Genomic DNA, 19,503 nt, shown 5'->3' on the forward strand with positions numbered 1-19,503 from the left:
CCCTAAGCACTTTTCAGAAACTTGATATATATAAAGCTCTCCAGAATTTTGAGTCATTAGAAATTAATCCTGCAGCCTGCATTGTTTAGTGACACCACAATCCTCTCGTGTATATGGGGAAAAGGATAATAATTGTAGTAATATGTTAAATGTAATTATTAGATTGGGTTTTTCTGAAAATTTTTGGATACTGCAATTTTTCTAGTTCTAGTGAGAGTGTGATGTGTGTTGCCTGCATTTCAGGTGCCCCTGCCCCACACCCTTCCCATCCCCAGGAGGGAGACTCTACAACAGAGCTCCAGCCTGACACCAGTCTCTCCCGCCACTGTCGACTTCACCCTCAAGGTATGTACTTGATCCCTCTAGGGGTATTTTGATGTGCAGGGAGAGCTGGGTGTGATGCATTTTATACATCGTTTTACCCTACATTTTACCTTCCATCACCCCGCTACCTGAATATCCCATGTCCATTAAACTTGTCATGGTCTGTAATAGTGGCTACTCCTTAATATTTCTACTTATCTGGTGTATGCTTTATGGCTGAAGAACAGAAATATACTTGGCAATTGCACTTTATCCAAAGTAAGGATACTTTGTGTACCTACAGTGCCAGGAGTACTCCAAGCTGCTATTTCAATTTAAACAATTTAAACTGCTATTGCAAGTGTTGTACAGTCATCTACAAAGTCCTTTGTAAGTTTGCTTCTGTGTTGTCAACAATTGCCTCGTTGGGTGCACTGCTTGTTGAACACCTCTGTTGGGCAGCTATATTTGTTGTCTTCTTTTAATTATTTTTCTCAAGAATACCAGCTGACATTAAGTGCCTTGGCTATCAGTGCCCCAGCAGTGAGAATTAATCCCCTTGATTTCAATCCAGGTAATGACTTTGAACCCTACAAAGTTCCAAGAACTGGGATATGAGAATGAGGTGAAATGTAAAAGGAACATAATATATACATGAATTCAAATTATTACTGTCCTTTTTCACTAATTGAAGTATGAGAAATTAATGATGGAAAATATTGAAGTGTACGTGCTCTCAGTACATTCTCCCAGGCTTTTGTAGCTTTCCTAAAGCCTGGTGTCAGGAATTGTGTACACTACTCCACCTGGGACCTACTAGCCAGTGATTTGCAAAGATTTATCGTGACTTCTTTATTTTTGTATTCAGTGTCCCTGTTTAGAAAGCAAAGTATCCCATGTTTTCTTAACTGCCATATCAACTTGCATTGTTACATCAAAGATTTGCGAATATGTACCCCCAGTTCCATCAGAATTACTGCCTTTTAGGTTATGCTGCCTCTGCCATTTTCCCCCCAAAGTGTAACACTTCCTACTTAGCTACCTTAAATTGCATTGCCCATTTCACCAGTCTGTCCTTCTGAAGTCTGTTGCTATCCTGTTCACTATTTGCTATGTTCAAAATTGTGTTCCCTATTCCCAAGTCCATAACAAGCAAAACAATCGTCCTAATACTAATATAGTAGTACTATAATATTGCAGGATTGTTGGTGCTATGAGATCCTTCACGTTTACATTTTTCACAGATTCCACACTAAGGTGATGGTTAGAAGAATGGAGAACTCAGGCAGGGTTTGAGGCTGCAGGAGGGTACAGAGATGGGGAAGGATAATGCCATTGCTGGACTTAAGCTTAAAACTGAGAATTTTAATTTTGAAGTTTTGGGGGACTGGGAGTCAGTGAGACAACAGGTGATGGGTGAGTGAAACTTGGTGCGAAATAAGATGCAGGCAACTAGCTGCGGATGAGTTGAAGTTTAGGAAGGTGGCAGATGTGAGGCAAGCCAGGAGAGCATTCATATAATCAAATTAGAAGGTGACAGAGATGAATGTTTCAGCAGTATTCGGGCTGAGGTGAAGGTGAGTATCGATACAGAAGTGCAAGTAGGCAATCTTTGATGAAGAGGATATGGCGTCAGAAACTCAGCTTTGTATCAAATAGAACGACATGATTACAAACAGTCTGATTTGACCTGATATAGTTTTACGGTTGCAGATTTTGGCTTCAATCGTCTTGTTTAGCTAGAGGAAATTGTAGCTCATCCAAGACCGTACTTTGGACAAGCAACCTAGTGACATAGAGGCAGTGGAGCAGTTGAGAAAAATGGTAGGGGTTTAGACCTGGGTATCATAAGCATTCACGTGGAAGCTGAAGAATGTTTTCTGTTGAGTAATATGGAGGAGGCAATAATGGATTTTTGGAGAACTCCAGAAGGACTGTTGTGCAGGTGATGGAGAAATTGCAGAATATGTTCTAGCTGTAGTTGGAAGGTTAGAGTGGACCCTTGCAAGGACAGTCTCACTGACCTGGACAATGGAGAGGCATTCAATAAGCATGAAGGGTGATCATGTCAAATACTAGAAAGGATGAGGGGGATTAATTCACTGGTAGAGTGACAATGGATGTCATTTGTGATCTAAGGTTGTTTTGGTGCTGATTGGAGAAAGAGAAGCTGTGTTGTTTTAATTATAGGCATGCACTCGGGAAATGACGGTACTTCTAATTATTTTGGAGAGTAAAAGGAGACTGGTGATAGGGCAATAGTTTTCAAGGACAAAGGGGCCATTGGAGGCCAGAAGGGGTAATGGACTGTTTTGGAAAGGGAGGGGGACAACAATTGAGTGAGAGTCATTTAAAATGCCAGCCAGCACTTAGGTAGGAAGGGAAGTTTAGTTCAGTGGGAATAGAGTTAAGGAGTCAGGAGATGAATATTGTGGACAATGAGCCTGGATAGGGAAGAGAACTATACTAACGTCGTAGTTATACAGAAAAATGTGAAGTGTTTTGTTCTGAACCTGTTCTCAATCTAACTTATTCTACAGCCTTACATATCCATTAATTCTCCTACTTTTAAAAGGGCTGCCTTTTTATAGGGCAATAGGACTAAGGGAAGAATTGCCGATGGTCCTGATATAATCCTGTACTTTTCTAATTTGACTGAAAAGCCTTTCACTTATTTGTTCTTGGGGTGTGAGTGATAAGTTGCATTGCCCAACTCTAGATGCCCTTAAGGATTGGTGTGGAGTCATGTGTAGGCCAAACAGGATAGAGATGGTAGTGTCATTTCCCTGAAAGCAATTAGTAAACCAGTTGGGGTTTTTATAACAATTCAACCAATATGGTTGTTTCATGCACAAGCTTACACATTACCAAATTTATTGCGTTCAGTTTCACAATTTGTCATGCTGAGCTCTCAGACTTTAGATTACTAACCAGTTCCATAAGTATTGTTATCCTGCACTTTGACACTGAGTATTGCAAAATGGCATGACAAATGGAGGTAAGACAGCAATAATAGACCAGAGTGTAGGATAAAGTTAACAATATAGTACATCATAAAACTTCAGCAATGGTTCATGTTTATTGCAAGTTTCAAATTTGTGTGCTTTCACTCACTGTAGAGAAATCTGCAGTCTGAAGAATGAAATGTTAATCATTTCTGTACATTCCTCATTTGCTTAAATCCCACATAGAAATGAATAAACCTTACTAAATGAGAAGCATTATCTTTTACATTTCATAGCTGCACATAATCTTACCTAGCAGACATTTAAATTAAAATGTTCACAATTTGAATATTTCATTTCCGTTTGTTATACTTCCAATTTTATACCAGCAACCAGTTTTGAAGTTTTGCCCATTCAGAGTTCAATATTGTTCTTAACTCATGCAGTTAATGATTCAGTATTTGCAGCTTGTTTTTGTTTTTGTAATCCTCTGATCTCAGCCAAGGAAGTAAAATGGCACTACATTTGGCTGAAATTCCTCAGGTTTCAGGAAGGATAAAGTCAACCAAAGTCATTTTACTACATAGTGACTCATACTGTAAGTACAAGTGGATAATGGGTGTGGACAAAATCAGGATACGCTGTGGTGTGCTCCACTGCCAGTCAGCCTGCCAGCACTCGCTGCAGCATATGTGTTTAATAACCATGTATGCGAGGTACTAAGATGGCAACTGTTAGCCGTACATCAGAAGCCACAGCCTTTATGAGGAGAAAAAGTAGAGCATAAACAAGCCTATGCATTTTGTCGATCCTCATTCTTTCGTTTGCAGTTGTTGGCACCCAGTACTTATTGCAATTTTTTTAATATTGAATCCTCTCATCAAGTTGTGACACCCATCAGTACCAGCAACTAAATTTAATGACTGCAAAAAGCTGCCACCATGCCTTTCCAGTCTTGGTGCACGTGAACCGTTATTGTGTTGACATCTTGCATGGCATAGCTTTTTTTTTTGCTCAGCTAATTCTAGGCTTTCAGAGTACTAACCAAGAATGACTGGAATGTTGGATAATCCTGAAAGCAGGTGAAATGTCATTGGACTTCTGTGCCCTGTTTGCAAATTCAGTCTCCATAATCAAAGCAAAGACTGAAGCTACCACAGGAATGTACCAACTAAGATGCGCTTTGCATTGACTCAGGCCAGATAGAAAAGTGGTTGTATTTCTTGTGTACAAAGCCAACTCCAATTAAGTAAGTGTCCCATGATGTGGGGTGGGAGTGTGTGAATGGAGGTGATCTGTTCAATTTTGTAGAGATTGAATTACATTAGGAGAATGGAAAGACCTTACTGAAAAGGTAGGTGATAACATTTTATCTGATTTGACTTCCTAGATCACACTTTAGAAAGTGCAACAAGCTCTATTTTGGGAATTTTGAGACAAAATGTTTGGATATTTAAGCCTTTTGCTTACCAAAATGTTTTTAAAAACTACGGTGATTTAACTTGCAAAGTTTAGACCTTTTGAACATGTAATTAACAGTATGGTTTAATGAAATGCAATAATCTATGGATTAATGGAATGCAAGCACTTATGATGCTACACATTTTAACTTATTTTGAAAATTGCAGTGTTTTTTATGTAGGTTATAGCACTGTAGATTAACATTGTTCCCTAGCGTTTACTCAGTTAACTGCTGTTTCATGTTGCTCTGTGATACTTAGAAAATTAGATTAAAAGTCAGGAAGAAATTATGATCAAGCTTTTGAATGTTGAGAAAACTACTCATTTTTGTTGCAAGTTGGTATACGAGATATTCTATTTTGATGTATCTCAATACCTGTATATCATTCTCCTATTTACTTCAAACGTACATCATTTTGTCTAGTCTTTTGTATTTATGAATTGTGGTTATGATCTGGGATGCTAAATGTTAAAGTGAGATTGTGGAAGTTAAATTAAAACTTCCTAAGTAAGAGGAAAGCTCAGTTTGAACACATGGCAAAAAATAAACACTTCTTCTCTTTAAGATGGAATGTGCACGAAAGGCTTGGGAGAATTCACCAACAGTAGGAGACAAAAGCTCTCCAGTGACCTCTACAGCATCACCAATCAACAGTGGTAATGGAGGAAGCAGTAACACTTACAGTTCCTTCTCCAGTGCTTCCATGCCTCCTATTCCAGTAGCCTCAGTCACACCCACTACATCCTTGACAGGTAACTACAAAGCAGCAACTGTATTGTGTATAGTATTTCATGGCTGTTTTTTAATTACATTTAGTGATATGCTAATTGTTCCCATTTCATAAGTTGATTTAGTTTTATTTGAATGAAGATTTATGTCAAACTGCAAATGGATTAGATTGAGATTGAATTTAAGTTTTCAGCCTTAGTAGATCCAATAAATTTACTATTGGAATAATTTGTTGGGAGTTGGCAACGTTATCGATCCACTAAACCCAACACAAAAACAGCTTTTCTCTATGCTGATGGTTCCCCAGCGGTTACATTTTCAAATCATTTACATCTCCTGAAAGAAAAAGAAAAATACAATAACTGCTTAGATTGAAATTAAGGATTTTTCATTTTTTATAATTCATTTTCATTTAGTAAACCCAGAAATAATTTCACACTAATTATTAGTTTATGTGTTGAAAATGCCTAGAATCTAGTTATTGCGGGTATAACTGGACAAAACAGATTTGTATATTACATAACAAAAATAAAAATACCTAGAAAAACTCAGCAGGTCTGGCAGCATCTGCGGAGAGGAACACAGTTAACGTTTCGAGTCCGAATGACCCTTCAACAGAACTAAGTAAAAATAGAAAAGATTCACCTCTTTTCTATTTTTACTTAGTTCTGTTGAAGGGTCATTTGGACTCGAAACGTTAACTGTGTTCCTCTCCGCAGATGCTGCCAGACCTGCTGAGTTTTTCCAGGTATTTTTGTTTTTGTTGTGGATTTCCAGCATCTGCAGTTTTTTGCCTTTATCTTTGTATATTACATGATATCTTTGTATATTACATGATTACATAATGTTTCCTTTTTTGGCATATGCTTGCATAAATGTAGGTAATTGCTAAAATGTGCATCCAAATGGATTAGATTGAGATCGTATGCGCTGAGCGATGTAATTTTTTTTTGTTCTCACCAGGAACAGGGACATATACTACCTCCTCGCTGAGTACAAAAGCAACCACCACCTCCGATCCACCCAATATTTGTAAAGTAAAACCTCAGCAACTGCAAAACAGTAACATAGCCCCTGCAAGCCATTTCTCGCAGCTAGGCTGTGTAACATCACTCATCCCCCCGCAACAACAAAGTCCACAGGTGTATGTCTCCCAATCTGCAGCAGGTATGCTATGGAAAATCTGGTTTGCAGAATCTAAAGCTACTAAAGACTGCTTGGCACCAATTAAGGTTTTTAAACAGCAGATGAATTTCAGTTGAAGAGCAGTTGTATACTACCTGCACTATTGATCTGTGCTGTTCACTGGAAATTGCAGTATATTTCAACATAAATTTCGGTGATGGGGTAAATCTAACCGATCCAAAATCATACCCAAAAACTCAGGGGCCTTTGTGGCTTGCTGAGAATCCATGTTCTTTGTGTTTATTTACATTCCTTTGATAGGAATACCAATTTAAGGCTATTGACATGGTCTCCTGGTTTATGAAATGCACTGTATAGTTCCTTTAGCTGTGCATACTTGTTTTATATGAATTTGAGCCTGAGCAATTTAATCTGAATGCTTTGTGGTTTATTTCACTTAAAACAATTATTTACCTTGGCATGTTATAACCTCGAAGGTTAATAAAGTACGGACAAGTATGTGCAGAGCTGGGGAGAATAATTTTAATGCTAATATATTATAAAATTTCTTCCATTGAAAGAAAATGCCATTTGTTTAACTTTTACTTTACATATAGATGAAACAAAAGGTAATTTAGTTATTTGCTTATTAAATTGGACACTGCAGTTTATATTACATTACAGTCTAACATGAAAGGTGCTTCTGGGAAAGTTGAAGCCTTTTTTAAGTCTTCTCCAAATTCACAGCTTAGAGCAATATGCTTGTTTTCATTAAGCATTAATATCTTGTCTTGACAGCTCCAGACGTTTTTTTTAGCATGAGTTTAGTTTGTCTTATTTTGAAAATGCAGGCAATGATTGTATTTAACTATATTTAAAAAAAAATTCAGTAAATGTGAAGAATAAAACATTTTGATCTGGTTCATAGGGCCTGCAGGACAGATCCCAACCTTCTATATGGATACCAGCCATTTGTTCAGTGCACAGCATCCCCGCTTGGCTCCCCCATCTCTGGCACAGCAACAAGGCTTCCAGACAGGCCCTTCACAAGTAGGACATCCTTCTTCCTTTCAGAACCTGAGTATTTGTAAGATTTTTTGGGGATAATACATTTGGGTAGAATATTAAATTTCTTTTCTGCCAAAGAAAACCTACATGAGGGTACTTTGTAAACTGGGAATAGCCAGTTTTTTTTTCCTTCAATCCGGTTGAAAGGTTTGTGCTTCAAGGCCATTCTATTGCAACTTTACCTAGTCTCTAAGTGAATAGATAGCAAAGTTTTGGAGATGCTGCTTTATGATTCTCAAATTGCTGGTGGGCCAACGCCTTCTTGGGTAAATCACTGAAGTAGTGTTTATGATATCTTCGAGTTAATTTGCACAGCAATTGGCTCACTCCTGTGTGACTTCCCAGGGAAAATATCCAGGCTTGGGCTGACAAGTGGCAAGTAACATTCGCACCACACAGGTGCCAGACAATGACCATCTCCAACACGAGAGAATCTAACCATTGCCCCTTGATGTTCAATAGCATTGCCATCACTGAATCTCCCACTATCAATGTCCTGGGGGTTACCATTGACCAGAAACTGAACTGAACTAGCCATATAAATACTGTGGCTGCAAAAACAGGTCAGAGGCTAGGAACCCTGCGACAAGTAACTCACCTGACTCCCCAAAGCCTGTGCACCATTTACAAGGCACAAGTCAGAGGTGTGATGGAAATACTCACCATTTGCCTGGATGAGTGCAGCTGTCATAACCTCAAGAAGCTTGACACCGTCCAGGACAAACCAGCCCGCTTGATTGGCACCACATCCACAAAAATTCATTGCCTCCACCACCAATGCACAGTAGCAGCAGTGTGTACCATCTATAAGATGCATTACAGGAATTCACCAAGACTCCTTAGAAAGCACTTTCCAAACCCACAAGCACTGCCATCTAGAGGGACAAGGGCAGCAGATAGATGGGAACACCACCACCTTGAAGTTCTCTCCAAGTCACTCACCATCCTGACCTGGAACTATATCACCGTTCCTTTACTATCACTGGGTCAAAATCCTGGAACTCCCTAACAGCACTATGGGTGCACCTACACTACATGGATTGCAGTGGTTCAAGAAGGCAGCTTACCACCACCTTGGGGGCAACTAGGAATAGGCAATAAATGTTGGCCCAGCCAGCGAAGCCCACATCCCTTGAATGAATAAAAAAAAGGTAATATCATGTTCATAAATCTCTACTGACATTTGAATTTTTCATATGCCTACAGAATCCTATATTCTAGTGCATTTCTGTGAACTCCATTTGACAATCTGAAAGTGACTTTGAAAAGTTCTCTGCATGATCAATTTAAGTTTCCCCAAGAACCATTTTTAAAATGAACATGTATGCAATAAAATCGCAAGGTTTAAGTACATACTTGAGTGATGACTACATTAAAGTCCCATCACTAGGCATATGTTGGAGCCAGGGAATCTGCTCACCACTTCCCTCTTCCAGAAGGATAGTCACTGTTGAGTACACAAAACTGTTGTTGAGGGAGACTGCTGTAACAGTGGGCAACACAAGTTGTGGATTTATTTATTGCAATTGTGTACTACATGCAGAAAATTTTGTGTTGAGAGAATGTGATGTTTGTTGAACTAATTGCTTTCCTATGTTTTTTTCACTAGCCAACTGCAGTTCAACAGATCTCAATACCTATATATGCACCAATTCCAGGTCAGCCACAGGCTCAGCTGAGCTTAGGAGGGGGCCCTTCTGTCTCACAGGCCCAAGAAATGTTCAACACATCCTTGCAGCCTTTTAGGTAAAGCTGCTCTCTACATTTTTTAATCTGTTAATGTATTACGGTAGTCAAACTTTCAACTTTCTGTTTCTCTTTGTTATAAAGAGCAGTAGTTCCTCTTGATGGGTACAAATCCTGACAGAGAGGCCTAATACAAGCCCAGTTAGATATCTAAGTTTTCAGAGCAGTAATGGGCCCCACTGATCAACAGAGAGAGTACCGATTCCAACACTTGAATCAACCTCTTTGTTGATTTGCATAGTTAATGCTACTATTTAAACTTGCATAATAACTCGTAACTATTTCTGTTGAAGTTTTCTGTTCTAGATACTTTAATATCTGCTGTGGTCTGTGCTGTGCTGAATTTTTTTTTCCCCCACAAGTTTTACTTTATAAATCATCAGAAATATTGTGATTTAATTCTTGTTTTACAGACCTTGGACTCCTTTCCAAAAATTTCTAATGTTTTTAATACATTGAATTAGAAGATTATTTAGGAAATAACTTGAAAATGTCATTAGAGGTATCATCTTACATTTCTCTGTAGCAAGATTGTTAACTTTCTGCTACATTGCTTCATCCTACAGGACCCAACAGGCTTTCATGCAAAACAACCTCTCTCAGCCATCCCCTGTAGTTCTGTCGGGTACAGCTTTACACAACTTTTCTGCAGTTCAAGCCCAAGACCTAGCTAAAGCTCAATCTGGCCTGGCATTTCAACAGACTTCCAATGCACAACCCATTCCTATCCTTTATGAGCATTCATTAAATCAGGCGTCAGGTCTTGCTGGTTCTCAACTTATTGATACCCATCTGATACAGGTATGTACAAATAATTTATCATTAATTAAGGTTAATAAGGACAATATTGTTTGCATTGAAAATTTTTCAGTCTGCATTTATGATCAAAAGTGTTGCATGGGTCTGCTTTTAAAGGGGAACTCTAATCAGTGGCATGTGCAGGGTCTGAGAACAGGAGAAGCCGAGGCAGGCAACTACAATATATGCTACCATACCTTTCAACATTATCATAGGAAAGTAAGTACCCCCTCTAAAGAAATATTTTAAAAAGAAAGCAACATGTACGTTTTCTGCATTGCTAGTAATTAGTTTAATCAAAGAACTTTTTAAAATTATGTAATTGATTTTCATGTCTTTTGTTTTAATCCTGTATGAAAATACAGAATAATAAAGTAAATTAGGCTAAATATAATCTCTGGGGGCAGGATTGCCACCATTTTTGCACGGTTATGACTCTACTCTACTCAAAAATTATGCATTCCAATACGTTATTCACCAATACAGGCACTTATCCTGCTTCTCCTAGTACATGCTTCTTTATTTTTGAGTTGTTCAGCTTGTAACAATACTGCCTTTTGCTACAAGGATTATTATATTTGTTTGGTTCTTAAAGGTCAACGTGGCCAGATTTCCCAGAAAAAACGCATTTTGACCTCTCCATTTACTGGTCAACCTGGCTACTGTTGAGTCACAAATGTTGCCTAATTTGCATAGTAATACAAGCTGAATTTCTCTAGGACACAGGATTGTGGTGGTGAGTAGCCTATCAGAAGTTTTCCAGTTTTTAAATAGAGTAGAGTTCCCTTTTAACTACTTAATCTTAAAATATGTGCCATTTAAAGTAATTATTTCTTCTACCAATATACTTAACATTAACTTGAACGACATGTTTCTGTGTAGGCGAGGCCGGGTCTTACTCAGCCATCCAACCTTTACACAGGTCAGGTTCAGCAACCTGGCCAAAGTAACTACTACAGTACAGCACAGTCACCCAATGCGGCTCTTCAACAGGTAAAAAGCTTCAGGTGTCTTTGTGTCTGAAATATCAGAATATTTTAAAAGGAGACCATGTTTAAAATGCTAACTTTGAGTTGCATCCTCGTCAACATCCTATGTACTCCCCATATGTTCTGGTAATCTGTTTGACTAGCCCTTCCCAAATTTTTCTAGTAATGTATTTTCTCCTCATGACGGGTCTTGTCCACCTCCCTCAGCTGAGAGGATTGGTTGGAGGCTAGCTGCCATGTTTTTGCCCAACATGTTCTATAGTTGACTGATGCGATACTCTAGTGGAACCACAGAACTGGTCTTCTGAATTTCCCCCCTTCATTTGGAAAGTGTCTGAGCTAAAGATATGTTGCTAGCTTTTCTATTGTAGCCGTTTATGCAAAACATTAGATTGGTGTAATGATGTTTGGGACCGTCAAAGCATTTGAAGAACCAGTGCTAACTATGTTCAATCTTTCGCAGGTGACTTTACCCCTTCCAGGTTCACAGCTTTCCTTACCTAACTTTGGATCTGCAGGACAACCCTTGATTGCTTTACCCCAATCCCTACAACCTCTACACACTCCAGCACAGGCACAGCCTCACAACCTGAGTAGGCCAACACAGATCAACCAACCCTTTAGGGGTCTAATTGCAACAGGAGCACAGGCTGGTATGATTCCTACAGCAGGCAAGGTAAGGATATGAGAGGGTTGATCAGCAAATAAATTGAAATTGCTCTTTTTTTTGTCAAATTTGATCTAATAAAATGTGCTTCATTTGTAAATGTTCAGGAGTTTAGTTAACGTTAATTTTATAAAGCACTTTTGTAAATATTAAGATTGCTTGCAATAGCTGTAGTTAGGATATGTGAATAAAAGTGAAATATTTGCTTATTTCAGATGCCTGAGATGGATCTAAAACCTTATGGATGTAGTGTAGATGTAAAACCAGGAACACCACCAATCAGTGTACGAAGTATCACACCAACCTCCAGCCCATTCAGGTAAATTCTGGACAATTGAGAGACAATTATTGACACCACGAGGTTCAGCGTGTACATTGAGAACATCCAACTCTACCTTGCCACCACTTCTGTTGACCCTTCCATTACCTCTTTTGTCAGACTGCTATCCCACATCCCAAACACTGCGGTCCACGTTACAAACTCCATTCTCTTACTCCTGATTCCATTCCCCACCTTAAGTCACGTCTCAGGCTCAACCAGACTGCTCATATCCTTGTCCTCCTACTTGATCCTGAACTGAGCTTCCAACTCCATATCCTCTCTATTGCAAATACTGCCTACATCCACCTCCTCAATACTATTATCACTGCTCCTGCATCAGCCTAACTGCTCCTGAAACCCTCATCCATACTTTTATTTCCACCAACTTGATTATTCCTGGCTGACCTCTCATCTTCCACCCTCTACAGACTCGAGCTCATCCAAAGTACTGTAGCCTGTATTCTAGCCTGCACCTTGTCCAATCTAAAATTCTCGTCCTTATTCAAGTCCCTCCATGGCTTTGCACCTCACTTCCTCATAACCACCTCACCTCTGTAACCCTTTAAGAGGCTTGTGTTTCTTTAGCTCTGACTATTGCTCAACCCCCACTTCCTTCATCTCACTATTGGTGGCTGTGCCTTCAGTCAGTTAAGAACATAATAAATAGGAACAGGAGTAGACCATTCGGCCCCTCGAGCCTGCTCCAGCATTCAATAAGATCATGGCTGATGATCCTGTGTTTTGATTTCCACTTTGCCAACTAACCCCGATAAACTTAGATTCTTGCTAGGCAAGGGAATCTGTCTACCTCTGCCTTAAAAATATTCAGTGACCCCGCTTCCACCACCTTCTGAGGCAGAGAGTTCCAAAGTTGCACAGCTCTCAGAAAAAATGTCTCCTCGTCTTCTGTCCTAAAATGGCGAACCTTAATTTTAAAACAATGCCCCCTTAGTTCTGGAGTCACCCACAAGAGGAAACATCTTTTCAACGTCCACCTTGTCGAGGCTGTTCAGGATCTTGTATACTTCAATCGAATCACCCCTCACTCTTCTAAACTCCAGTGGAAACAAGCCCAGTCTGTCCACCCTTTCCTCATAATATAACCCATTCGTTCCAGATATCAATCTAGTAAACCTCCTTTGAATCACCTCCAATGCATTTACATCCTTCCTTAAATAAGGAGACCAAAACTGCACATAGTATTTGAGGTGCGGTCTCACCTGTGTAACTGAAGCATAACATCCTTAGCTAGGCCCCAATTTCTGGAATTCCAAGTTTAAGTTACTCTGTGTCTCCACCCCTCCATTTTTAAGGTTTTTGTTGTCTCTTTAATTAAGCTATTAGCCACTTGACCTGACCCTCTTCCTTAGCTTGGTGTCAATTTTGTCATCTTACGCTCCTGTGAAACGCTTTGAGATGCTTCCCCTCATTAGAGGTGCTATATTAATACAAATTGTGTTGCTGGCACTTGATGAGAATTGCGATAGGCCTGCATGTAATATTCCTGATGATCTGGCTGCTTGTTGAGGCTAGTTGTTTAGCCTACCAGGGAGTCACCATCATCCATGCAACTTTACCACGCATACGATAATTCGTTGGGATGTATTAGATACATGGTACTTTTTAAAATGTCAGAGATATGGCAGACAAATGGCATTAATCTGCATTTTATTCGATCTTGAAAAAAAGCAATGCTCTGTAAGGGATTGTATCCTTTAATCATCTGTCAAATGATATATGTAGTACCTCACTTTATCATATAACTGCAGACAAGTACAGACTTATTTTTGTGAATTTGCATTGCATTTTGTGATTATTTTTTCATTTTTAGAGCCAGTTCTACAAGTCCAAACAGCCAATCCAGCAAGATAAACAATATGGTCTATCAGAAACAATTTTCCTCTGCAGCAGGGGTTCGGATTGCACAGCCATTCCCAGCACAATTCCCACCACAGGTGCGTATTTAAAGCACAAACCATAGACCCTTTGGTGCTAATACCTTAGTAACGTTTTCCTTTTGGGTTACATGTTTTCAGATAACAGCAATATCTCAGCATTTTTGAAGCACATGCGAAAGCTTTTAATCTTAAATTACTGCTGATTCTCAAAATGTTTCATAAAGAATGCCTTTTTTTCCTTTTTCCACTCCTCCACCACTTGGAGTTAACTTTCTAATTACTGAAAGTAACAAGGTTAAAAGCTCCCAGAGGGCCCACAAAGCGACTGCCTGCCCAGGGTAGAGTTTTAAACCGCTTTAGTTTGCACCCTATGCTACTAAACGTTCGACTTCTTTACTCTTCTTATTCCCTCTTTCTATGACTTATTTTATCTGTAATTTTGTAGCTTTCCAACAATTTTATAATTTTCTATTGATGTTTTGTAATATTTTATCCTTTAAAAGCCAAAATCTGCAACTTTATTGGAGCAAATTGTGCTTTTGATGATTGAAAACTGGCTTCAAAGAAAAAACACTGGATATTGTCATTGTAGAACTGTAAACACATCCCATAATGTCTATTGTGCAAATATACATTAAACAAGGAGGACAAGGATATGAGTAGACAATCTTCAATAGCATACCCAGATGAATAAACTTGTTTGAAGCATGGTAGGAGTTAACGCTGTTCTTTCCATTTCTGTTTTCTGAACTGTCTCTTGAAACATTAAAGCCAATTCAATACAATGTGACCTTTCATTTTTTTCATGTTTGTGAAGTTGTATTTAATGCTTATGCTGATTTAGTTTCAGGAACAAAGTGAGAGCACTGTAATCAAACAGCTGTGATTGGTTGTAAACATTTGTATCTTTAAATTCTAAAGAGTCTTCAGTGTTGACAGGAATGTGTCTTCATTATCAATCTAACTCACTTACCATAACACCAATTTTTTTTAATGCTTAATTTACCTAAAACTTTCCACTCAAGGTTTTACTACTACAATGAGATTGGATTGTTAATATGACGTTTATATTCAGACTCTCAAGTCATCAGGTTAGTTATTTGGTTAACTATAATTAGAAGTGTAATTTGTGTCTCCTTTCCTGACTGAAGCTGAAAGATGTGCATATAAACAGCTCTTGTGTATGTTACCTATGTGCCGATTCTTTGTGTGTTTATCTGAATGGTAAATGTTACTAGGCTGTTTGATTGAGGGGAGCATCTCAATTTGGAACCCAGTTCAATGATCATTTAACATCCACAGACAGAAACTTTACAATAAGAGTCACTGGGCGATGTTCAGGAACAAAGAACCAGGCTGACTGCTGTCTCTTCTCCTGACCTTTACCAATTGGAACATTGACCATTACTGCATTAGTGCTAACATATCCATTCTCAAACCTAAATTAAATGCATCTGATAGAATCCTGTTTTGCCTTCAACCTTTGTATTTTATGTAGCTTCCACTTGTTTTGAAATGACACTGCTGATTATAATGCAGGCACCACACATTGCAGACGTAAGAAGGGAATTACATTCCATTCTAATTGTTTTCACCAGATGCTTTCCCAACCTAACCTGGTCCCTCCATTGGTAAGACCTCATGGAAATACTTTTTCAGCTCCTGTTCAGAGGCCTCCAATGCCCCTGGCAAATCAGATGCAACCTCAAATGACCACAGGTATCATCTGCCATACTCGTCCTCAGCATACACCAAGGGTTCCTTCAGGACCTACACAGGGGATCCGTGGAAACCAGGCCCAAGCTGCAATGATGGCTGAACAGGATTTGAAGGTTAGCAGTTACGTAGTAAAAATAATTGAATAAATTAGCTCTGAAGAGGAGTCATGTGGACTTGAAATTGTAACTCTGTTTCTGTCTCCACAGATGCTGTCAGACCTGCTGAGTTTTACCAGCACTTTCTGTCTTTATTAAATAAATTGTGTCTGTTTAAAAACCTGGATACCAAACGAAGCTGTGGTCTTAACCAGAGCATGAAATGTGGACAGTTGAGATTCTGCATAGAAATTAACGTGCTTTGCTTTTATCGTGGCCTATTTCTTGTTAATTAATTGATCTGGAGCATTAAAGAATGCCGCTCAATGGTAGCAGCTATATTGTAATCAACTTTTTCCTGCCACAGTTCTTAAAGTTCTGACTTTCAACTCATACTGGGGAGTGTGAATTACCATTGGCACTGGGGAATAACAAAAGAGAGTTATATTTTTCTGCCAATAATATTTCATTCATAATAGTCCATCTGTTAACTTTCCAATACAAAAAGAATAAATGTGTTGCAACCTCCAAAATGAAAATAGGATGTGATCTAAATTAATTACAGATTTAGCCTGCCCTCTAGTTCACTTACAAATACAGAACTGATACCCATCGATTCCCCAAGTTGTTAGAACTTGAAAACTTAAAAGCATATCAAATCTGTAGCAACTTTACGATATAAACTGGAAGCCTCTTATGAATTTCACAGGTATTTGAATTTTCACAGCAATGTTGTTTTGTTGAGAATTTATATTCCTGCATACATTAAGGGCAGACGTTTAAGCATTCCAAAGTTTACACATTTGTTTATGTTTACTATAGAGGGTAGTATCAAAACCTGCCCCAAAGAAGCTATTTTAGATTCCAGCGCACCTTGAAAGAGAGACAATTTTTGTGAATGTTTTTCAGCTCTTTGGCACATTACTAGATTTGCTTTTAGTGTATGTCTCCAGTTCTTGTCCAAAAGATTCATCAAAATACTCATTTGATTCCCCCTTTATGTTTAAGGCTAAGCAGCGTGCTGAGGTACTACAGTCCACACACAAGTTCTTCTCTGATCAGCAGCAACAGCAAATCAAACAGCCAATGAGCAAAGCTCACAAAAATGACAGCAATGGTAGTAAACCGACTGAGAGCGGAACAAGCGTTACAAGCACTAGAGAGGAGAAGGTGGAAGAAAAACCCAATTCAAGTCAGGCTCCCATGTCAAAACCCGTTCGAACTGGACCAATCAAACCTCAGGCAGTTAAAACAGAAGAAACGAAATCCTAAATTGCTGATAGAACAGAGTAGATGTTCTAAACATCCTTGGGGTGTAATGAGAGCTCTTCTCTGTGAGATAAGAGCAGAAAAATAGAGCTCAAAACATGAAATTTCTTTTATAACAAAGAAGTGAGATGTGAAGTAGTTAAGTGAAAGCTGAACTATCTTGAAATATGCAGAATCAGATAGATCATTATTTTGAGCAACAGTAAAGCCCAGATGTGTAAACTAATCCTATGATGAACATTAGTGTTGACTTTTGAATCTTGAAAATTTGAAAAGGCAATGTCTGACTTGTGTGGCATTTCTTTTCCTTGAGATAATCACTGAAATTAGGTAAGATTGGCCAGGCCGGTGAATGGAGGCTGACCAGTTTTACACTTTTTAAGACAATTTAATAATCCTCTTGTTAAAATGTATCATTTAAATTTTTTTGTAAACTTAATTACAGTAAAGACTACAGTGATTCACCTGTGACTGAGTTAAGCTCCCTTTTTGAGCCTATTAAATTCCAATTGTGTTTATGCATACACCATTTTAATCACAAGTCTAATATTGCCTTTTTTGATTGTATGCTAGTATTATAGTTGTAGGATGTACTGTATTATACTATGTGAATGTAAGATATCTTGTCTATCTGCTTATGATCAATCATTAATTAGTGACTGTGCTAGCAACACAGCTGTTTTTATTACAGAAAACTTACCCAGGTTTGATACAAATAAGACACTGATGAAGGTACAAAACAATAGAAAATTGCTGTTATTGGTATTCTGAAACCTTGGCACAAAGCGTGAGCTAAAAGATTGATTTATTGATGTGTATATTTTTGTCACATGGCTGGGGTGGCACTGGGAAAGCTACACTGCTGAAAAGGCTGCTTATCAGTAAAGTGTTTTGGCAGTCAATTTTATTTGCTTACTTTGAAAATTCAGCTGTGATGTCTGACTTTTGAGATTTGTATTCCACCTGTACTGTGTATTCGTTTGGCATTGTACAGAAGTTAACAGCCATATTGGTATAGAAATATTATACTTTAATTTTTTCATTTGTACAGGGTTAACGCACTATTAAATATGTACGATCTTATTTACGATTAATTTGGTTTGGTTACCTAACTAATAAAAATATGCTCAAATTTTTTCAGATTCTTTTACGTTGTTTTAAGAGCAATTTCCTTTCCTCCAATTTGAATTAGTATACATTTCATAATGTTTCCAGGTGCAGTGTGCAGTATGTTTTGTATTATCAAAACCTTCCATATTGGATGGAGAAACACTGACTTGGATTAGGACCATGAATTTGCACTTCTCTCCTTTGCTTCCTTTTCCCTGACTCGTTTCAGATGTTACTCTTTCTAGAAGCAAATGAACAGTGTTTGAAACTTCACGACTAGGGTGACAGGTAATTGCCTGGCTGTGTATTGTGAGGTTACATAGGATAGGATATACCACACAAACAGGCCATTTGGCCCAACCAGTGCTGGTGTTTGTGCTCCACTCGAGCCTCCTCCCATCTTTTCTCATCTAAATCTACAATCGTCATCACCTGTACTCTTCTCCCACAAATACTTGTCTAGATTCCCGTTAAATGCATCTATAGTATTTGTCTCAGCTGCTCCTTGTGCGGCAGCCAATCCCCCCTCTTCCACCACTCCCTGGGTGAAGAAGTTTGTTCCGAATTCCCTATTGGATTTCTTGGTGACTATCTTCCCCACAAAAGGCAATATTCTCTCTCTATCCATTCTTATAAATATATTTTATCATTTTAAAGATCTTGGAGGTCACCCTTTTTTTCAAGAGGAGACACCCAGTCTGTTAATTCTTTCCTGATATATATATATATATTATCCTGATATCCTTGTAAATCTTCTCATCACCCTCTCTGGTGCCTCTCATACCTCTCCATAATATGACAACCCCAAGACTCTTAAGTGTAGTCTCATTAAGGTTTAGCATAACTTCCCTACTTTTCAATTCTGATGGCTCCTGTTGAAGACTCCAATTTTAACACTTTCCGTATGCCCACAGCCTAAGTGGCTTCTATAAACAATGCTGATATTAGTTACAATTTTATGGGAAAGGAACAGGCGTAAAGGTCTATACCAACTTCAACTTTTATTTTACAACAGTAAAAGAAAATCCAGTGCTGGTACTTTTGAAAGCTGCACATGCATTAGATACTGGGTGCAGAGATCCAGCCCAGTTAAATTGTGGCTGCATGCTTTCCTTTTGGTAAATAAATGCATTCAATTCTTAACTCAGTCCAACCATACCCAGTCCAGCTTGAAACACTGATAGTGATTTGAGTGCACATTCTTTTTGTATCTCAATGTATGTATTAAGGATCTTGCTTTTTCTCATGTCTAATCAAA

The 19,503-nt window shown here is 38.5% G+C and overlaps 1 protein-coding gene across 6 annotated transcripts in view; it reads left to right on the forward strand.

Annotated features, from left to right (window-relative positions):
• prrc2c (proline-rich coiled-coil 2C) overlaps positions 1 to 18,267 on the forward strand; it is a 79,413-nt gene extending 61,146 nt beyond the window's left edge. For 4 of the 6 annotated variants that reach the window (XM_041208522.1, XM_041208524.1, XM_041208525.1 and 1 more), the window contains exons 24-35: positions 5,276 to 5,462; positions 6,403 to 6,606; positions 7,493 to 7,614; positions 9,242 to 9,378; positions 9,945 to 10,179; positions 10,294 to 10,395; positions 11,059 to 11,169; positions 11,629 to 11,841; positions 12,048 to 12,151; positions 13,986 to 14,109; positions 15,651 to 15,884; positions 16,875 to 18,267. In XM_041208522.1, coding sequence (XP_041064456.1) covers positions 5,276 to 5,462; positions 6,403 to 6,606; positions 7,493 to 7,614; positions 9,242 to 9,378; positions 9,945 to 10,179; positions 10,294 to 10,395; positions 11,059 to 11,169; positions 11,629 to 11,841; positions 12,048 to 12,151; positions 13,986 to 14,109; positions 15,651 to 15,884; positions 16,875 to 17,138 — 2,037 coding nt within the window. In that variant the 3' untranslated portion in view covers positions 17,139 to 18,267. The remainder of the gene's footprint in view (positions 1 to 5,275; positions 5,463 to 6,402; positions 6,607 to 7,492; positions 7,615 to 9,241; positions 9,379 to 9,944; positions 10,180 to 10,293; positions 10,396 to 11,058; positions 11,170 to 11,628; positions 11,842 to 12,047; positions 12,152 to 13,985; positions 14,110 to 15,650; positions 15,885 to 16,874) is intronic. The other 2 variants (XM_041208527.1, XM_041208526.1) reach the window with 2 other exon arrangements.
• The last annotated feature ends 1,236 nt before the right edge of the window (positions 18,268 to 19,503 follow it).

The sequence above is a fragment of the Carcharodon carcharias genome, chromosome 16, assembly GCF_017639515.1.
Source record: "Carcharodon carcharias isolate sCarCar2 chromosome 16, sCarCar2.pri, whole genome shotgun sequence".
Classification (NCBI taxonomy): domain Eukaryota; kingdom Metazoa; phylum Chordata; class Chondrichthyes; order Lamniformes; family Lamnidae; genus Carcharodon; species Carcharodon carcharias.